Below are 22,805 nucleotides of genomic sequence, written 5' to 3'. Positions count from 1 at the left end.
AGGTGTAAGCAGATAATCTGAGGAAGAGATATAAATCAAACCCAGAAGTAGATTTGTGTATATCAGCAACTATAGCAATAGATGGCATTATTCCAGAGAACAGAGTCCAATCAAGGATATCATTTCTTGGCACCTTAAGGTAGATAGGAGGTCTCTGACCTTCAGTTAGAGGCTAGGGTCTAAGAAGGATCTTTCATACATACCTCCTAAAACAGAAACTCTTCAGTGAAATTAGAACATGTAAACCACATCGGAACTGAAACTTAACTTCTCAGTTCTAGTGAAGAGATCATGTTCTCCTAATGGATAAATTATCTCATACTGTGAACTTGAAAGTATTATTAGCTCACACTGGCTGTACCTGTGTTGAGATCATATTTACATTGCTGAGTAAAGAAACCTGGTGCTTCTCGTCGAAGATATCGACTTACTCTTTTTTGAGTGTGTGAGTTTTAAAGATTGATTGATTGGTTACATGAGTTAAATACATGGATGAAAATGCTTGTTGCTCATGATAAATGTTTCTTATCAGCATGGTTTGAGACATTTATCATGTCAACCAATACTATGAACCATATAAATAATATTAAAGTACATACTTTAGAAATAAGGGAAAGTAAAAAAAAATAAAATAAAATCATAATCTCCTGGCTGATTTTTAAAGTTATCTATAAATTATAAAACACATTTATAGATAAATATTTAGAGCCCTGTTTAGGTGGGAATAGCGTTTGGATATGTGTCCCCACCAAAATCTCATGTTGAAATGTAATCCCCAATGCTGGAGGTAGGGCCTGGTGGGAGGTGATTGGATCATGGGGGTGATTTCTTATGGTTTAACACCATCCCCATTTGGTGCTGCCCTCATGGTATTAAGTTGTACTGAGATCTGGTTGCTTAAAATTGTGTGGCACCTCCTACAGCCTTGCTTCTGCACCTGTCATGTAAGTCCTGCTTGCTTTCCCTTCACCTTCGGCTATGACTGAGCTTCCTGAGGCCTCCCCAGAAGTCAAGTAGATGCTAGCTTCATGCTTCCTGTACAGCCTAAAGAATGGTTTTTGTTAGGAGCAGTGTAAGAAACCATGATTTTTTGGAAACACATAATCAAATTTCTACTTGTCATCTAATTGAGGAAAGAGGCCTAGACCAAACTCTGAACACCTGCAAAATCTCTTTGAATGTATAAGTTATGCTAACTAAAATTGTTTACCCGTGGTGAGTGTATTTCATCTCTTGAAGTAACCTGCCACATATAAGCAGTGTTTAATTTTTTTTTTTTTTTTTTTTTTTTTTTTTGACGGAGTCTCGCTCTGTCGCCCAGGCTGGAGTGCAGTGGCTGGATCTTAGCTCACCGCAAGCTCCGCCTCCCGGGTTTACGCCATTCTCCCGCCTCAGCCTCCCGAGTAGCTGGGACTACAGGCGCCCGCCACCTCGCCCGGCTAGTTTTTTGTATTTTTTAGTAGAGACGGGGTTTCACTGTATTAGCCAGGATGGTCTGGATCTCCTGACCTCGTGATCCGCCCGTCTCGGCCTCCCAAAGTGCTAGGATTACAGGAGCAGTGTTTAATTTTAAAAAGTCTTTTTTTATTACTCATTTTAGAGAGTCAACTTTAACATGAGATTTGTTGTTGGATTTTATGATCATAATAAAAATGCTAATTAATAGAGAATTTTTTCTTTTTGTTTAAAAATTCAATATCACAAAATTGGGTTCTTAACTAATTTCTACTTTCTGGAAACATAGATCACTTGGAAATGTCAAATTGAAAATAATCATCACATCACACATCTTAATATTTTTCATAATCAATATTTTTAAAAAGTAAAGAATAAAATGTAAGAACAAATAACTCTTGCTTTGTAAAAACATTTATCCATATATTAGCATTTCTATCAGCTTCATCTGACTTACTATTTTTTAACCTGCTAAATTAAAATAAAATTACATTTAATATGTTATGTACAACTCTGCCTGATTTAAATAGCTACTGTGGGTTTTCATAAAGACAAAATTATTTTATGTTGGATGTAGCAAGAACTTGGTAACCAATCTCTTGTAGATGTCAAGGTTCTGTAAGTGAAATTCAGGTATTATAGCTGAAAATAGCCAACAAATATTATTTGCAATTTCCTGAGCTTGTAGTTGCAGACACTATGACCTATATTAAAAAAAATCCTGAATTAGATCGTGTTGCTACTCAGTGGCAGAATAATAAATAAGGAAAACTATTTTTGATTGCCAAAGTTTGGCTTATTCCAAAAGCTGAACATGTTAGAGGTGTATTCAGTCAGACCCTGGTTTCTACCCAATGTTGACACTTTGCTTGTTGTAAACGTGCAATTCATTGTTTCCTGATGACTCTCAGTCCTTGTGTCAATTAAGCCAGAATGTTGGAATAAATGATACTATCATCTCAATAGCATGGGCAACAGTGTAGAATCAGAATTGTGTGATGAGAAGTTCATAGTTTTACTCTCAAATAAATGTGGATTTCATCCAGCCTTTGAAGAGCAGTCAGGCCTTGGGCAAATTTTCGACAGCTTTAAGCTGTTTTTCCTTCATCATTAAAGTGGAGTCAATAATATGTCTCTCAAAGGTAAAAGTGGAAAATTCAAATACAAAATGGTGTATTCTCATTAAATGCTAACGTGTTCACTACCACTTCATCTTTCTACCTGGTCATATAATCTTTACTTCTGAAGAAAAGCAGAGGCAAAAATAATAGCCTACCTAGTGGCAAAGAACTCAGAATTATTTACATACAATATATACAAAAATGTTAAACAATATCATTTGTAGTAATTTTATACGTATGCAAAGGAGTTGTGGATTACTTCCATAGGCATGATGATGTCACATATTGTGATATAAATGCAGACAACTACACATATTTATTTCCTTGAATACAGTGAATTGTTTGCTATGCTTTTTACAAAAAGAGACCAATGTGATACAATACTTACACAAAGAGAGGGAGGTGTTTGTACTAAATGACACCTCTTCTTGTGACAATGAAACTCTTCTGCTCTTTGCCGTAAGCACACGTATGGTGATGAGAAAGTCGTGGGCTGATGCTGATCTTTTTTGTTTGTTTCCAAGATAGTGTGCATAGTTTTCTGTTTTCTCCAAATAATATATTACACTGTCACTGATCAACTTCTAATTAGATTTTGACATGGTAATGCACCTGTTCTACAATCTCAGTGTCAATCTCCATATGCAAAAATTATTTAAATGCAGGCTCATGAGTATGTTTTTGAAGAAAATGGATGCTGATGGCCTTTAAAATATTTAGCATAATCAGTTGAAACATTTTTATTAGAAGTAACTGAAATCATTACACAAAGGCTATAAGTTTAAGCTCTCCAGAGAGGGTCAAGCATGACAATCGGATGTAACTGTATTCAAATGTTTTTTTATTTTCTGAAAAAATATAAAATTTCATATCTTACACTACAAAAAACATGTACACAAACCAAATGCACTTAAAGGTTCAAATGAGAAAAAATACAGAAATCCTAATCCTTCTTTAAATTAACTGTGAGGCAGGGACTTGAGATAACCTGTTGTATATCACAGAGTAAGATATGCTATAGAGCTGCTTCTGACATGACTGAAACTAAGAGATTTTGATAAAAATACTAACAAATGACTGAGTCTAAGTATTCTCAGACTTTTATAAATGCAAGTTACACACTTTTTAATAATTGACTATAAAACTACAGCAGCCTAAAGAGCCATAGATATGCTGACCACTGAAACTTCTACTGTTAATACAGTTCTCAGCCTGAATAAACATGACATTTTGCCACATTCAATTTTCCCCATTAAGGTTTAGAAGAAACAAACAACATTTGATTCTGATTATTATAAACAGATTTTTTTTCTTTTAAAAGAATTGACGTCTGCTTCTAAGCAATGATTATGTGGTCATTCTGAACAAGAACATTCAATCATTTGTGTGTGAAAAGATTTCTTCATAAATTAATAAGAAAGGAAAAGAAAGTTCTTATCTATTTCTCTTTTGATACACTACTATATAATTAACAGCATAACAGAGAAAATTATTCAATGTAACCAGCTGTACTACAGAGTTGAAAAAATGATGACTCATTCTACTTATTAATGTCAAACAAAGCTAGCATTTTGATTCAAGTCATTCATCATCATCATCATCATCATCATCAGGATCATCATCATATTGTATCTACTTTTTACTTACTTTGAAGTTAAATATCTGGCAGGACATTAGTAAAAGACAGTTTACTATCACACTTATCTTTCTTTTTTTTCTTATTTTTAGGAAGAACAAAATGAGAAAAGGACCTTATTCTACTATGTAATATAATACATCTGGTAAATTTCTAACACCTGACTCAAATAGTGTTTGTCATTCAATGCACCTTTATAGCCAAAAATGTCTTCCAAAGGTAAATATCTGTGCTTGTGCTTCTGAGAGCCCACTTTACATGGCATAAATAACGATGTTAAAAATATTTTACTTTCAAATAGAGATTAAGTAGCAGACATGCAAACACATAAGTGCTCAAATGATATTAATTTTCCATTTTAAACTTGAACCATGAAACTGTGTCTTCACTTTTTCACACTGGTCAAAACTCTTTTACAAACTGAATTAAGGGTATTCTGTACTGTTTAGGCAACTCTGAAACCAGTAATGCTGGCCACACTTAAGTTTAGATAAAATATTGGAATATAATTTTTATAGTAATTTTACAATCTTAGAATACTGACTTGGTAATTAAAATACAAGAAATGAAAAATCATGCACATTATAATTTTAAAAGTATGGGAAAATCAAAATCTTTACATTTTTACATAGAAATAATACATTATAAAAATAGCAACTGATTGTATTAATAATACACATGAGCAAATGACAAGATTAGAAACAAATTATGATTGGTCAAAGTAGTAACTGAGTGACTTCAAGCATCAGTCTGTTGAAAATTATTCCCTGTACCGATTTTTCAAAAGCCAATACTGTGAAAGAGTCATGTCCCTTAAGATGTTGCTACTGGCAGTTATAACATCATTATGTATTATTTGCGAAATCTATTGTATGTATTAAAATTGTCATGTCTGTGCTTTATTTTTGGTAGTCTGGTGGGTGACAAAATGAAGCAACAGAATAAGAAATCGCACAATCAAGATTTGTTAAACTTTGCCTTGGATTATGGCCTCACTACATTTTACTAGAGTTGCTCCTCTCCTTGTTCGCTTTCTCACATTTGAAGATGAGATTGGCATTTTCCAATTGGTGACATATAAAATAGAAAACAAATATTTTAGAAAGACATTCCTTCCTCTTTTTTGGGAAAGTACTTTTTGTTTGACAGTCTCTTTATTCATTCTAAAGTCATATTAACCTTCCTTAGAAATTCTCAACCAAATTGAGATGCAAAAGAAAACTATGTGGCTATTTAACTTTCCTTTCAATTTACTTTCCAAATTGATCACCAAGATTGCAAAGAAGACAAATAAATTTGATCCAAATTAATTTATATTCTTCTTTTGTTAAAAAGAGAAAATCTATATTGTAACTTAAAGTTCTAGTCATTGAGATATACTCCACCCTGACCTCACAATTATCTTTCAGCATATAAAGTTGGAAAACAATGTAGAAAATATCTTTGTTATGTCTAAGCAATTGTGGCAAATTCATCAGCCCTAAAGAATATAGTAATTTTCCTTTTGAATCAATAAGGCTTTCATTTTGAAGTTTCTCAATTGTTACTTTATCACTTAGATTTGAATATTTCTATAAAATTCAATAAAGTGCAACACAATCTCCATTTATTTTGTACAAAAGTAATTTGTTTCATTAATTTTCTGTTTATAGAAATGAACAAATGTATCTTTAATAATGGTGATGCCTATTTATGATTTTATCAAGAAAATATTAAATTCACATCTCTGGAAATTTCACTAAACTAATAGATTATATGTTTGCAGCACAGTTTGTGTGGACCCATGGTATATAGCCCTTATTATTATGAGAACTGAATATATCATTTGAAAATTGTTTAGATCTTTGTTGTTGTTTTGATGCTTCCTGGTTCTTTAGAAAAGAGGTACTTTACTGCTTAAGTAAAGGGTGGGCAGAATAGGAAGGAGTTATTTCCCAAAAATTTATTCTTATATACGCTAACATTCAAGTAAAACAAGTGCTTGGGAAACAGAATATCATTAATATAATGTGACTATATTTCTGAGAAATTTCATTAATCCAGGCTTCTCTGATCTACTGTGCTAATAACATTGATAATCATGATTAGGCTGTATTTTATTTAAATGCTCTGCTTTTTGAATAATCACATGACATTCCATAATTTTTATAAAGTGTAATAATACAAAAGTGTTGGTTATCTCAGGAGCTCAATTTTGTACAATTTCTAATACACTGCATAATTTGTATCACCAATATAAGTCTTCATCATGTGTAGTATATAGAGCATACATAGAAGGTATGTTATATTCCTTAATAAGTCTAATTACATAATACCTTGGATTGTTTCATTAAAATAAACTCAATGCTATGTAACTGAATATAAAATGAAATTAACAAATGAATAAACATCCATTACAAATAAAACTTGTCAATTCTTGAAATAAAATTCTGAAGGGAAAGAAGCATATATATATATATATATATATATATATATATATATATTTATGTGTGTGTGCATATATATGTATATATTTGTCATAATTCCATTGCTGCCTTAGAGTCAACATTCCTAGAACTGAGTCAAAATGGGAATGGTTACAAAGGATTAACACTTAAGGGTGATGCTTCATGCTATGTGCCTGGATTTAACAACATTAACAGAAGCCTGCACAGTTAAATCCTTCTACATCCTGCTGAAAATGTGCCCTTCGGTGTCAACTTTGCTTGACAAGATACTTTTTAGGACTCAGAAAGGTGAAATTTCTTACAGGGGTACAAGATTAATGACTACAAGAACTGCATTGTCACTGATATCACAAAGTGTTTTTTAAAAGCCAAAGGGGATTTAGTCTTATACACATTTCCTTTTAGTGAATAAAGAGATTAGCTTTTGGACACTTGAGAGGAAAAGAGACACAAGCTTGTGTTAAATTTTGTTTTACTGCTTCCCTATTTCTCCTATTCATATTACATTCTGGAACACTTGCTCCTATATGTTGCTAAAATTAAAACACTATTAGAAATGCAAGCAGAATGGTAACACACACATGTGCAAGCAAACACACACACAACTCCGTCTTTAATCAGTTCCTGGGTATATTGCAAATTATACAGTATATACACATTTATTACTTAATAATCTCTAGAAGAGCAACTAAAAGTAAATTTTATAACACAAAAAATAAATATACACCCTGTATTGTACTTTTTCTTGATCAAGCAACATGTTTTTACACTAGTTTCTATAACTTAACGCTGTGTAACAGCATTTTAAAATTACAAAAGAAGATATCTATTAAGAAATAATCTAATCATATTGCTCTTCAATACACTTTTGTAGACAATTAAGACTTGAAGCAAACTTCAATAAACTGTAGCTTTTGTTAGCTCACAAATGGCTATAAAATATTTCCTTTTAAGTAGATCCCTGGAAGTTTTGAAAGGGGTTGCCTTAATTCAGTCTATAAAAGTGCTATATATTTATGTATTTCACATACAAAATTTTGTAGAAGTAGTGGGAAGGATTCTGTTGTTATAACTTAAGATAACGTTTATCCTCGTGTCCCTTTTAATGCAAGATATGTTTGTTTCGTGAAAAATGAAGACTAAGGACCAAGAACTGGAGATTTTAGTAAAACCATGATTACAAATTCTGTGGCCGAGGCAAATATTTTCTAAGGTTTAGAAATCATTGCTTTCTCTCCCCCCCTCCTTTTTTTGTTAAAATAAATCTCAGGTCTGTTTACAAAGTGCAGAATCATTCACTTGAAGAAGTGACATTTACAGGAAATTACAATGGCACCATTCCATTTACCAGCTGCACCTTCATTTCTTGAAGGCTGTTCATGATCTTCTTCTGGTGACCGACAAGAGTCACTCCAAGCCGTCTCAAATCCCTGCATGAAGAAAGCACACATTGGATGTATTGATTCAATTTGCAGCACACCTCAATATTTCATGTTGGCAAAGGGGCAAACAGTGCAGACACTAGTTAGATTACAGTCCTAATTTAGACATACAGAGTCTAATTTTTAAAGGTTAGGCTCTAAAATTATACCTCCAAAATCTGTTAGTAGTCAAAAAATATTTATAATGAGGAATGATATAATACATATTTGCTCTCATTTGTGGGCATCACTATTTTAGTGGTCCAGAGTGGTGATAACACAAATTTGCACATTATTACCAATAAAGAGTTAACAGGTACAATTTCAATGAAAAGTTTTGAAACTCCAGCTCTACAATATGCATTAGCACTTCTCTTGCTAAGAGAAGCTTAAAATAGACTTTCAATATTTTATAGCTAAGCAGTTGAAAACCAAAGTCATAAAACGACCCATTCTATACAGCCATTTTATATAACAGATATCTTCACGAGATAATCACCACTACACTGCTTTTATAACAATGTTTTATGTTTTTTGTTTTTGTTTTTGTTTTTACTTTATACTAAAAGTACCAGAACTTTTTTTTTTTTTTAATCAAACAATATCCAAGCTCTCCTGGCATTTACAACATGCTGAAGATTACATGCTTTCAGAACACTTTTCAATCAAGATACTTCTGTGCATTTTTTTCAACATGCTTATTATTCAAAATAAAATTATGAATATTTAGATTTCTAAACTAACAACATATTACGGAGTTCAAGACAAGTAGCCATGGTTTTTCAACATTCTTTTACAGGATATTGAGGAATGCTATTCCCCTAAAGTATGTATTTGTCAGGTATGTTTGGCAAATGATAAGCATTAATTACATGAAAAAAATAAGCATCAAAAATTCAAAATCTTAAATGACAAAGATGTTTGCCATGTTAGGTTTCTCCATGTAATTACCTTATTGAACACATTATGTGAAAAGTGGAACCTTTTTCCATTCAGTGTGTGTTTTAATTTCAGATTTTCTTAGAGTTCTATTGAATTAATTGCATTAGACATTAGAATCATTAAGGTAGAAACTGAATATTTTTAATTGTTCTTTGAATTCAAAGAAAACTTGTAATTATCAGAGAATAGAAATTAAAGGATGCCAAGGCTCTGTGTATACTAGTATTGGAAATATTTTTTGAAAATAATATTTTAGTTCTCTTTTCCCTTTATGGTTTCTTTATTTGTTATGAGAGTTTTAGGAAATGGCAAGTAGCTACCCCCACCAAAAAAAATGCTATTGATATTTGTGATGGAAACATATTTGATTTTTAGAATGTGACTATTAAACAGTAAGCTTAAAAATTATTACAACTAAAAGATACCAGATTGGAACATAAAAATAATAATAGCAGTAGAGATGGCATGGAAGACAATCCTCAGGGAAACTTAAAAATTAGTAAAATTAGCTTTGAAACAAAATCATTATTATTAATAATGGAATAGACTACAAAGTATCTAATTACAGACCAAATGAGGAATATAAGAGACACGAGTTTAATCTTGTCTCTTTTCAACTAAACCAGAGTTTCTCAGCCTTGAACCTGTTAACGTTATAGGCTGGATAATTTTTTGTTGTAGAGGTGCTATCTCATGCATTGTAGAATATTCGGCTACATCCTTGGCCTCTGCCCACTATATACCAGAAGCATTGCACCACGATCAGGCCTTCATTTTGACAAGATAAATTGTCATTGACAATTTACCCTGAGTGGCAAAATCTCCCCTGGTTGAGAATCATATATATATATATTTTTTTTTTTCACACATATAAATAGGTGACACTTTATAACCATATTCACACACCAATTTAGACACATATATATTCGTGACACTTAATAGACATATGTCCTGTATGCTAGAAATATCAATAACTGTATGATACAGATTTTTAAATTTCCTTTTATGGATGAAGAAACAAAGGCTTAGATAATTTGAATTACTTAGCTATATAACACAGCCAAATGCGTAATCAAGTTAGGGCTAATATCAAGTACCTAACACCCAAGTCTATACTTTTAATTTATCATAATTCTAAGGGATGATTTTGAGTAAAGCACTTCAAACTATATGCAATAATTTATTCACTTGTAAAATGAGAACTCTGTAAATGTAATTTAAAATATCCAAAATTCTAAAAGAAAATATCTAATGAAGGGAATGAAACACATACTTTGCCTGAGGCTATGGTCACCAACTATGACCATGGTAGTTTCTGTTATGCACTAATATTCTCATGTTTCCACAAGTAAATTATTAATTATAAAGAATTACATAGATTTGGGTATTCATGGGTGTTCACTAGCAAACTGGATCACAGCTAAGAGAAAAATGATGAACATTTTTTCTTAACCTGAAAACCGTCTCTGCTGGATAGTTTAATTAGGACTAGAAACAAAGTTTTAAAACATGTGTTTTAGCATATGTTTTATAAACCGATAAGAAATACTAATGAATCCAGATTTAGAAATAAGGTTGTAATAATATATAGGCTTAAAATGCATAATTCATGATTGCTATGTTAATTATTAGGAATTACTAGGAATGAGCCTTTGAAAATAACCACTACTGTTTATTCTGAATGACTTGAAAGAATTTATAAGTTCTCCTTCAAACATGGAATTTATACATATAATCACAAAATTTAAATTGGAATTGTGTATGTGCTTCCATATTCCAAATCTTAGTTTTGTCTAAAGGATATCAAATCACTAGTAACTTACTTTTATTTCTAGTGTCTTAACTTGTTATACATTAGATAACAATATAATTTAATCTTCTGGATATGACTTGAGAACAAGAAAGACTCTAGCTCTCTCAATGTTTTGGCAGTTTAAATTTTTCATGATAACTATATCATACTAAAGAATTGTGAGGAATTTTATTTGATTAATAAATGTGGGTATCGTTTGTGTTTATAGAAAATTAAAATTTGTATTTTGTCAGAACATTTCATACTTACAGATTTCAAGTTAAATTTGTTTGAATTTTAAGAGTGAACTAAGGACAAAATTTTATTTCAAGTACAATTTATTATCTGATTATCCCTTGAGATGAATGTCAAAGGGCACTTTCTCCTCTTTTTTTTACTTCTCTGTCTTTCCTTTTCATCTCATCCTAAACCCTATCTCCCCAGGGGAGAAATAGAATTACAGAAACAAAACACTGAATTTTACATACTGAATAAATGATGTCTTCTCTCATGACATTCTGTTGTTTTTCTTTAAATCTGATGTGTTATTTGAAAAACTGTCAAACTAAGGTGCAGAGATTTAGAGGACAGGATAACTATCATAATGCATGCAACGTACATATACCTTTATACAATGTGATTTTCAGTGGAAACGTGGAGAGATAAGATAAGATAAGATAAGCAAGTTAAGCTTGTTCTCAGCAACTAAGTAGTTTCTTTGAAATGCATCTTAATATATTTTAATAACACTACAGATGAGAATTAACACCGTATTAGGAGATGTTTAAAGGTTAAATAACTGTTCATATATTGCTAAATACGTTAAGGTATTTTCTTTTAAGTAGTTTAATCTCACATTTCTTATTTCCAATAATTCCCATTTTACTGCCTAAATCACATATTAAATGTTCAACTTAGCGTTAATTACATAAATTTCATGGAAATAAAAATAATAATGATATCGCTACCCTATGTACAATAATTTTTGAAAAATAATTTGGAAATGGTAGAAGGTATGCATTTTTTAATTTCATTTTTCTAAGTAGAAAATGTTATAGCTACACAACGTCTTAAGTGTGTTCCCATTATAAGTATTACACAAATTTTATCATGATCATGTATAATCTTAAGTAATATTGAAGATCAATTCTAGCGATACCGAATTACATTTTGATATAGGCTTATGAATCTAAACATGATGAGACTAGCATTGTTACATAAAAGATAGTTTGGATTTTGTTGACAAAATTGATTACTTTTGGAAAAGCTCCAAATGTTATGAACTGTCATTGCTGGGTTTACATTTCAGTATTTTTTCAAACATTATTCAATAGTATTAAACAATGGAAAAGCACTGATATTAATGATGCTAAAATGGCAGAATAACAAATAGAATAACAAATAGAATAACAAAAGTATATAGTTGATGTTATAATCAACTCAATTATTCAGGCTTAAATTAATCTATTTACAGATGATTCATTCTCTTGCTCATTCTTCTTCCTTATACTTTACACGCCTTTTAGCCATATCAGTCATATCACTGGTACTTAGCCCCAACCAACATTGGCTAGATAGGAGAAGGGAGAAGATAGATTAATGAATATTCCCTAAACTTCAATATTTATTGCTTTTGTCAGAGTTTTATCATGCAGTTGTATGTTTGTCCTTTTCTTTTTGTTAACTTTGCAGAACCCTAGCCATCAATGATATAGATATTGTATGAGATAAATAGATTACATTTGGCAAGAAGAGATCTAACCATGGTCTGTTAATGGTTCTCAATGGATGAGACATTGTGAGGCTAGAATACAGAGGACAGCAGGTACTCCTATGTGTACTTTAAGTGTATAAAAAATCATGCGTAATGACTTATTGATAAGTGAATAAATCTACTTGTATTAATCTGTAAAGATTTTGGCTCTGGATTTTGAAAACTTTCATTTTATTTGTTTAAGACTCTATTCCAGTAACTGCTGATAACAGGAACCTCTTCAGCTGACACACAATTGGTGTAATATTTAAATTTATTAGATTTTCCTCCTTTTCTGAATAACCAAAGGTTGACAGTACTGATCTGAAAAGAAGTTTAAAAAGTAGCTGTGATTCTGTCCTTAACTGAAATGTTTGGATTCAATTTTCAACTCACCTCATGCTCACAATTATCCCTATCGACAATAATCCACTGCACTTACACAAGATGAGATAGTTTGCACCATTATTGCCACAATTGTTTTCATATGAATACTGAACACAGAATAGTAAGGTTTAGGCACAAAGAGTAGCAGACAAACACATCTAAGATTGAAAGCCACTTTCATGAATATGCTTTGACTCTAAGTCCTCTACATTCTTCATTACCTTTCAATATTCAGCTATACATGCACGTACTGGCAACAATCCACATACAAGTGAAGTGATGGAGATTTTTAACCAAAGTATGTAGCTCTGAAAATTGTATATTTGTTGCTTTTTACTAAGCCCACTTTGAAAACAAATTTGATGTCACAAATTACAATGTAGTTTTTAAATATGGCAGTTGGACTATTTGCTTTATATGAATTGATTTTCACATTTTTCCTAAGTATTTACAACAGTTTTGAATGTATTCTTCCATTCTCAACTTCTATTATCTTCTGACAATAACTCTAAAAATTATATTTTATTATTTTATTATACAGCCTTCATAAAATTAATATGGGGTAAAGACTATGTGTGAAAAATCAGTATCAAGGTGTTTTGAGAACTGGTCTTTTTCTTTTGCTGATAATCCCATCTCCTTTGCCACTAGTCCTTAGCAATGACTGACTTTTTTTTTGGAAGAGAGTAGGCAAAATGAACAGATGAACTGTTTTTAAAAAAAATTTTGACCAAACAAGTAACTGATTACTTGAGTGACTTAATGTTTTGATAAATGCTTTTACAGTTGAAAAACATATAGTTGAAAGCAGAGAAAACAAGGGGGCATGTAGTTAAATTTAAAGTGCCTGGACTCTCCCATAAAAAACAGCTTTCTTGGAGTTAGGATCTGTGGGCCCAATTCCTGGTAAGAAATGTATTAATGATTATGACCCCTGAGAATTTGGAGCAGTTACCATAGTGAGACCAATACTTTCTGAATGGGAAAATGCTGGTAAGTCTCCCAATGTAACTTTACTTTTCTGGTCAGAGTAAATGAATTAAAAGACAAAATGTTTGAATAAAGGCAATACAGCAAGAAGCAATAAGCTGGAGAAGAATCATTATGATAAGACATAAGAGGTTATTAGTGCTTGAAAGAAAACAAAAACTAAAGAGCATTTGGGGATAGAGGAGCAGATAGGAAAGAAACAGAAAAAAAAGGCATAAGAAAAATGTGAAATTATAATGCTAAAATATTCAACATATTTATAGTATTTTGGGACCCCAAAGATATAAGTAAAACACAAGTAACTAATGCACAAACTATAATTTGTGATTATAACTATTTTTTGAAGGAAGAAGCAAAAATGTAGTAGATGTAACTATGTACAGAAAATGTGCTATTTTAATAAAAAGGAGACATTGTTTAATGCAAATAATTTTATTATATATTTACAAGTAATCCGACATTGGGTTGAAGAAATACCTACAATATCATTTTAATATAAAATGACAAATGACTTTAATAAATTAAAATGACCATTTTTACTGAAAAATTAAATAGCAATCATGTAAAAATAGTTTTAAATTATCAGTAAATTTTTCAGTATACTACTTTAAATATAGCACAAATGGGTTCCTTGAGTGTCCAAAGAAATAATGGACAAAGAATATGTGTCATCAAGTAGATATGATTTGGCGGACCATGAGAATGAGATTCAGTAAATTAAGAAAGGAAGCTGAGTGGCTGGTTTCAGGTCCTTTTAGTTATCGGTATGAAGAAAGAAAATGTTGAGAATGAGATATTCATTGGTGATAAATGGTGGTACCCTGTTACCTTTTGTGGTGAGGAGCAGTGAATTCAATGAATCAAAGAATGCCAGAATAATAGAGATGGTGAATGAGAACTGCTCAATGATCATATCATGTGTCGAAATGAAATAACAACTATGGTTTAGTGCTTCACAATATTCTACCATTTTCTAAACCTTACAGTATTTCAACCTTTGAACTGGCAGGTAATTTGAAGTAAGTTATCATTGTATTCACAGGCTAAAACATTAATGTTAATGTAATCTAGATGGAACCACCATAAAGACAGTTAATTTTCACAAATAACAATTAGGCTAAAACAACCACATGTACAGAGTATATAATAAAATACAAACAACTTACAACCTTAAAAAATTTAATATTTAACTTTAGTGATTTTTATTTAATAAGATTTGATAAATTTTATCTTAAACGTGCAAACAGAAAACGGCACAATTGGTTCCACTGAGATTGTACCAAATAACAAATCAGAGGCAGGATCTGATACATCCTTAGATTGTAAGAATGTAAGGTGCACCACTTAGAAATTAAATGAGATCCTGCCAGGGAAGCTTTGTTTAAGCTGTTGTTACCTTGGTATTCATCGTAGAGAGCCGAAATGTACAAATATGTTTGGTCCTTATGTAGGACTAGCCACACCAATTGTGCTTACAGTTTATTTTGTTTGGTATTTACATTCATATAACATAGATACCAGTATAAAAACTTGTCAAGAAAACATCTTTTCCACAACACAAAACACCAGTATTTTGCCAAGGAGCTGTTATTCCAATTATTCAAGTATGCCAATGTTGTTTGTTTGAAGCAAACAAGCAAAGATACTGGCCACACGTAGCATTAACCATGCAGTTGTTAACAACACAGGCTAAAGATGATGAGGCTTCTTTAAGAGCTGCCACACATTCACAAAGGTTAACTGATTTCCCTTGACCTCATCCAAATTGGTTTTTGAACAATTTTTCTTGCCCCAGCAATTATGTAAAAATTATCAGAAAAATTACTCACTCCAAGGTCACCTGAGCCACAGCGTCCATTGAACTGTATCCATTTTCCATGAAAATCTCTGTGTACCGGCCCATCTTGATTGCCTCTAACCATTCACCTACTGATCTGTAGGCCCCAGATCCTAGTGGGCTATGTTCTGCCAATAAATTAGATACTCTAAAACACACAAAACATAAATATTAAAAGTAACAATTTAATTATTTCATAACAAAGTTTGCTATAATGTTAACTCATATTCAATGGATCTTTGAGTCTGTAAGTATATTTATAGAGGAGAAATACGCAAATGCTAACATGGAAGAAAATAATTTAAAATACAGGAGAACACAAAATCAGTCTACTGAGATTATTTTATCCATAATTAATGAGGACTTCACATGAGGACTTACTAATAAGTAAATTTTATGTAAGACAAAACAATAGCTACAAATTTTATTGAGTACTAATAGATGAACCCAGAGAATTTTTAGGATAATAAAACCACTCTGTATAATGGTATAATGGTGGACAGATTTGTCTAAATCTGTAAAACGTACAATACCAACAGTGAACTCCAATGTAAACTATGGGCCTTGGCTGACAATTATGTGGAAAAACAGATTCATCAATGGTAGTAAATGTGTCATTCTGGTGGTTGATACTGGTAATGGGGTGGGGGAAAGCTACATAATGCATAGCGTAATGGGTACGTGGGAGATCTCTGCACCTTCCACTCAATTTTGCTGTAAACATAATATTCCTCTAAAAATCTGTCTACTAAAAACTTGCCATGTAGTGATTTAGATATACTACTCTTTTGTTTATGAAGATAAGAAAAATGCTACCCACTATAGAAACGTGGGATAATTTGTGTAAAGCCAATCGATTATAGACTTGCTAGAGGAACTTACGCTCATTTAAGTAAATTTATCTGGAAGTTAAGAAACTATTTATTCTTTATTTTATTCTCTTACATAGAGTGCTTCTTAATTCACCTAGGAGTGGTAGAACATGAAAAACAAAATGTAACCCCAAATACAAAACAAAACTTAATAGAATCGACTAAATCAATAGACACTTTTAATGACACTACATTCATACTCTTTCACCAATAATAATAATGATATAATGATGATGATGACTTTTAGAAATGCATCTTAAGGAAATAATCAGAAAAAATGACAAAAGGGAACTAAACATTAAAAATAATTTACATGCCCATCATGTAAATTTACATCATTTATATGTGAAATTTACTTAAGTAAATTGCAGCTATAAGAAAAAGGACACAAATACTTTTCTCTCTACTTAGGTTCTCTCCACTTTCTCACATTCCATTTACACTTGCATGTAGTTTCTTCAAAACCAATTTTATAAAAATTACTCTAGTTGAGATGGGCAAAGATCTCTCTTTTGCCAAAATCTGTGAGCACTTTTCAAAGTACAAAATGACTGACCTCTTGGAAACATTGAACCAACACCACTACCACCTCCCACCTCACTCTTGAAATCCTACTCTGTCTCAACATTGTTTAAATCACAATTGTGTGCGTGCATATGTGTGCACGCACGTGCGTGTGTGTGTTTGTGTGTGTGTGTGCGCTGCTGGATTCTCCTCAATCTCCTTTGCCTGCTAGTCTTTTGTTGTTGTTGTTTTCCTGACTTTAAAACTCGAAGGGAGTCAGGACGTGGCCCTATATTTCTCTACTTAGGCTATAACTCCACTATAGATAATTTTACTCACTTTCATGTCTTTAAAAAGTATCTGTTTCTTAAATATTTTTATTTCCAGACTAAGATTCTTCTGTATCCATATGCCTATTTTGTGCCTCCATATTTCTCAGAGAAATATGGCCCCAGGTCCAAGACCACACTCCTCATCTTTTCCACATCTGTGTGCTCCTGAAGTCCTCCCCATTATAGTATGATGCAACAGTCCACCTCTTCCCTGTCCTCATTTTTCTCAAAACCTATCATTGTGCATACCATCTATTCAACTTCCAATATATTGTACAGCCAACTACTTCTCTCCCATTCAATATTAATATCACCTTATTTCAAGATATCATCATATCTCACCTGCACAATCAATCTAACCTTCTAGTATTCATCTTGAATTCAATTCTCACTCTCCACTCCAAAACCAAACACACAATTGGTTTTGAAGTTTTTATTTTGTTCAGGTTCTCTCTCCCAACAGTGCATTGGCTTCATAAAGGCAAATACTTAGGTCTATTTGCTTAATGTTGTATCCTCAGCACCTAGCCCACAGCATGGCACAGAGTATAAAGGTAAATAGATGTTGGATGAATAAACGAATATGTTATAGTGATTTTTAACCATTAGGCATGAATTGTTACAAAGAGAATTGCAGAAAGAAACAGCTGGAAAGTAAGATCTTGAAGTTGAAATGATGAAAGAAATGCAATTTTGATAATAGCAAGGTCTAGAATATCAGCATGGAAAGGAGAGTACAAGGTAGATTTGAGAATAAAATCATTGAAGGAGAAAAATTCAAGACATTTAGAGATACTGGAATATCATCTACATGGTTACTGAAGTCATCAAATCTTGTGACATAAGTAAGGATGGAGAAAGGGCGAGACAATGGACCAGGAACTAACAATTTCTAGAGTCAGGATATGCAGATGACTGAATAAAGGAAAGGTAGTGAGTGGTAAATTTGGTCTTAAAACAAAGCCTGTTTAAACAAAACCTAGAAAGCTGAATCCTTTATATTGCATACAATGAAATAAAATTATTTAGAAAATTTTAAATGCTCTCAAGCTATAATAATGATGCCTATCTAAATTAAATAATTTAGAACATTAAGTATTTTTTTACTCCTCTCATATGTCCATTTCTGACAATGTAATATAACTCAAACAGGTAGATGAGAGAAAGTCTTAATATTTTATGTGACAATAAGCAATTGAAAAGCAGATATTTAGGGAACAACATACGGAATAACTGCTAAGAAGATACATTCTCCATTTGCTACCACAAGAAGTTAATGATGCTTGAACAGAGTTTGAAAATTCATTCATCATCTGTATTTAAAATGACTTTTCATCTAGTAAACAAATGTTATGTCAGAATCATAGAACTTTTCTAGCTTTATTAACACATTGTTTCTCATTTAGTCCATGCTAATAGGCAGCCAATTTAGTTACTAACATAACATTTTCTTGTAAAAATAGACAACTGTCTCAAGCATAGTGAAAATAACAGTCTGGTACATTTTCTAGTACAGAATCAAACTGATTTATTTTTTGAGAAGATAATTCTGTTTTTCAGATAAAGAAAAAGGTATGCTTTTCAAATATGAAACATTTAAATGCGTTCCTGTCCTATTCAGAAAAGTAAAAAATATGCTCATTTACTCACACAAATTTTCTCCACGAGATTACTCCTTTATCAGTTTTAAATCTCATTCAAACTACACACTAAATAATTAACCAAAAATCTGTCTGCAACTGGATAAGAGCAAAAGGGTCCCTAAAATTGTCAATGTTTTTAAAATATGAACACTAAAATATATTCTAAAGAAATCAGAGTAATTATTGTTAGATATCTCGGGTTTAAAATATATCAGTGCTTAACTGGCTTTTTCTTATGTTATAATCTTATATTTCTCATCCTCACCTGTCCTCCAAAGTGCATGCAAATACACACATTTAAGTTTATTTATTTATTTATTTATTTATTTATTTATTTATTTATTTTTATGCTAACTGAACATGGCTACAGTTCATTTTACTGAAACCTGGCATTTTACACTATTAGATTAGGTATAGGTGATTTTAAATATAATTTAGTCACATATTTCATTCACTGTAAGAGAGTAACATGAAAAAATATATCCAAATAAATTAGTGTCATATAGATTCGTAGAGTAATGTCTATACAAAAATGATTTAATTGATAAAATATTTGTGACATCAATCTGTATTAGCTACCTTCTGGAAAATCATTTGGATCTGGCCTTGTACCTGCATGATGCATTAACCAGTGTCTTCAAACTACTTGGGTTACGTATCAGCTTGTCCAACATGTTGACTATTTCATCAAACTTGGGTCTGCTATTTCGGTCTTTCTGCCAGCAATCCAGCATTAATTGGTAGAGAGCAGCAGGACAATCCATGGGGCTTGGCAGACGATAGCCTTCCTCTACTGCTTTAATCACCTGTATAAAGCAAAACAGAATCAGTCCCCCAACACCACAAATTTAGTATAGAATAGCTTAAAAAATGTCCCACTGTCCAACTTTTATCCTTACTCTTGCAATGACAACTAGCATTACTGTCTTTAAAATCCACAGCTATTTCCATTTGCTATAAAATACAACATAAAATAAATATACTATGATAATATAAAAAAGATAGGCTTTCTTCACATATTATAAATAAAATAAATGGTAATCATTTTTCTTAAAATCTTGGTGAAGGGTGATTTGTAAAATTAATTGACGTAAAATATACAGTTCATGTTTTATTTATCCTTGAACTCCAGAATCAAATAGAGATTAAATTTTCTAGTGATTTTTCTGAAAAGTTAATGTCTTTTTAATGAAAAAATATGTGCACAGCCACATTTTTAAAGTAATAGAACTGCAATTTTACTTCAAAAGAGACTTTTGGATGGTAAATGATGGATAAGTCAAAGGCTAAATTAGCATAACTGTTTCATGTATCATTTAATAATGTCAAGGTCTGACTGTTTATTATCATCTGCTGATTTCTGTCAGGAATCTGGAATGACTGTCTAGTAGCACAAGAGTTATAAATATCCTTGATTTTAAATGTAACCACACATAAGAGTATCAGCCTAATTGTGAGGTAATTTTATCAAAAACATTTGTGATGTTGCTGCCCCCATCAAAATACCTAACTTAAGAAGAAAGTTGTTTATGCTACCAAACACAGAAATACAGGTTTACTTTATTACTAAAATTCAAATATTTGAGTGATACTAAAACAAATATTAATGAACATATTTCTCAATATCTTATTTTGCATATTTAACAATTAGTCTTAATTACATTTTCTCACAAAGAATTCAGAATTGATTTGATAAATTGAAAAAATGATTAGAATGGGAACTTTACAAAGATGATTTTAATTTTTTTCTTTTTTTGTTGGCACATATTAATTGTACATATTTATGGAATACAGAATGATCTTTCAACACATGTATAAAATATATAATGATCGAATCATGGCAATGAGCATACCGATTACTTCAAACATTTATTACCTGTGTTGTGAACATTCAAAATCCTCTCTACTAAGCTCGTGGAAAACACACAAGAAGTTATTGATAACCATATTCACCCCCAGTGCTGCAGAACACAAGAACTCATTCCTTCTACCTGGCTGTTATTTCGTATCCCTTAACCAGCATCTCCGCCTCCTCCCTTCCCCTTCCCCTTCCTGGCCTCTGATATCCACATTCTACCCTTCTACTTCCATATGCTTATTTTGTTTTCAAAGACAATTTTTAAGCATTGGAAAGAAAACATGCTCCTTATGATAAAGAAAATGGCACCTGACCCAGTGCAGTGTCAGATGGAAAGAAGTTTAAATGGTAGATTTAAAAGACATAGGAGTAGAGAGGAGAGGAAAGTAGTTAAAACCAAGCAAATTCAAGCCTATCACATTGGATGGTAATTTCTGTTAACTTTAGGCAAGCACATTTCTGAGGGTAGAAAATGTTGTCAGATACAATTTGGGACTTCTTTCATTCGAAGTGAGTAGAGAACACCCAGATGGCAATTTGCAGGAATCTGGCTAGAGCATAGGAGATAGCCGGACTGATAATACAAAAGTAAGGGTCATCAGCACTTGGCCACAGCTTGAAGTCGATGTAGTTTATATCCCCCCTGGAAAAGCATATAATAAAGGTTCCGAGAAATACCAAAAGTTAAATGCAGGCAGAGAAATAAAAAGTACTCAAGGACTCCAAAATTAAATGATCAGATAAATTTACTAACTTTGAGCAAAAGACCTAAGAGCAGCCTACTACCTTAGTTAATTTACCTCAAAAACAATTTAGTAATTATAAGACAAACTCCAGGAGATAATGTTTTCCGTAATTATAACATATGATTAACATAGCTTATTAAAATGTATACATATTGAGAAATAAAATAATAAAACAACAGATAAATGAGAAACATACTAGCAAAAAATGTAAGAAAGAAATAAAAGTGCTAAATAAGTCTTGAAAAAAATATTTAGTCTGACTGCTGATCAAATAAAGGAATATTTTTAAAAATCATCATTTGTACGCAGATTGATAGAAGTTTATTTGTTTGCTGATTATAAGATTTTCCATTGCTGATAAGGATGGTTTTTATTCCCTTTAATAGCATATATGTATCAAAATAAAGCATCCTAATATAAATAGCTTAAGTCATGTAATATATTTGCTATGCAGTGAGAATAGTAATTCTTATTTACTCAAAACATGATTTATTTCATGATTTGCACTTTCTCCAAAGCTGCTACCAATTAATTTGATTTTTTCCTTTGGCACCTTTTTTTTTTTTTTTTTTTTTTTTTTTTTTTTTTTTTTTTTTTTTAATAATCCTTCCTCCCCTAAGCAGAACAATACAGATGTTTAGTTTAAACACCTTAATAAGTTATTTGACCTGTGAAGTTATTTCTAGAATTTATTTCTTAATCAGTGTTATTTTGGGGTAAATTTATATTTAGAAATACAATTCTCTGTCTCTATATCAACTTAGAACTGGGTCCAGGTAAATTAGATCATCAAATGTAATTCTAAATTAATTGTTAGAATTTATTTTAAAAATAGATTTGAAACTATAACTTCACATTTTATATTTAGAAGTTTCCTTTTTTTATTATGTTTAATGTTTGTTTTTTACAGGTTTAGGGGGAAATAGATAGCATTAGTACTCTGGTAGGTTGCAAAATGATGGAAATCTACCAAAACTGACCACAGTGCAATTTAGGTGTTCATTTTCCCATACAACTTAGAACATATAACCAAATGAGTTCTAATCTCAGTGGACTTCCTCATTACTAT

At 31.6% G+C, this 22,805-nt stretch overlaps 1 protein-coding gene across 4 annotated transcripts in view; it reads right to left on the bottom strand.

Moving 5' to 3' along the window:
- Positions 1-7,795: 7,795 nt before the first annotated feature.
- The window catches only part of EPHA5 (EPH receptor A5), a 344,724-nt gene continuing 329,714 nt past the window's right edge, over positions 7,796-22,805 (bottom strand). For 2 of the 4 annotated variants that reach the window (XM_010380149.1, XM_010380152.1), the window contains 3 exons: positions 19,745-19,938; positions 15,774-15,929; positions 7,882-8,089 (listed from right to left, as the gene is read on the bottom strand). In XM_010380149.1, coding sequence (XP_010378451.1) covers positions 7,984-8,089; positions 15,774-15,929; positions 19,745-19,938 — 456 coding nt within the window. In that variant the 3' untranslated portion in view covers positions 7,882-7,983. Of the gene's footprint in view, positions 8,090-15,773; positions 15,930-19,744; positions 19,939-22,805 lie in introns of all 4 variants that reach the window. The other 2 variants (XM_010380153.1, XM_010380150.1) reach the window with 2 other exon arrangements.

Source organism: Rhinopithecus roxellana, chromosome 2 (assembly GCF_007565055.1).
Source record: "Rhinopithecus roxellana isolate Shanxi Qingling chromosome 2, ASM756505v1, whole genome shotgun sequence".
In the NCBI taxonomy this organism is placed as follows: domain Eukaryota; kingdom Metazoa; phylum Chordata; class Mammalia; order Primates; family Cercopithecidae; genus Rhinopithecus; species Rhinopithecus roxellana.
The sequence above is the reverse complement of the archived record's forward strand: the minus strand, read 5'-3'. Positions and strand labels throughout refer to the sequence as shown.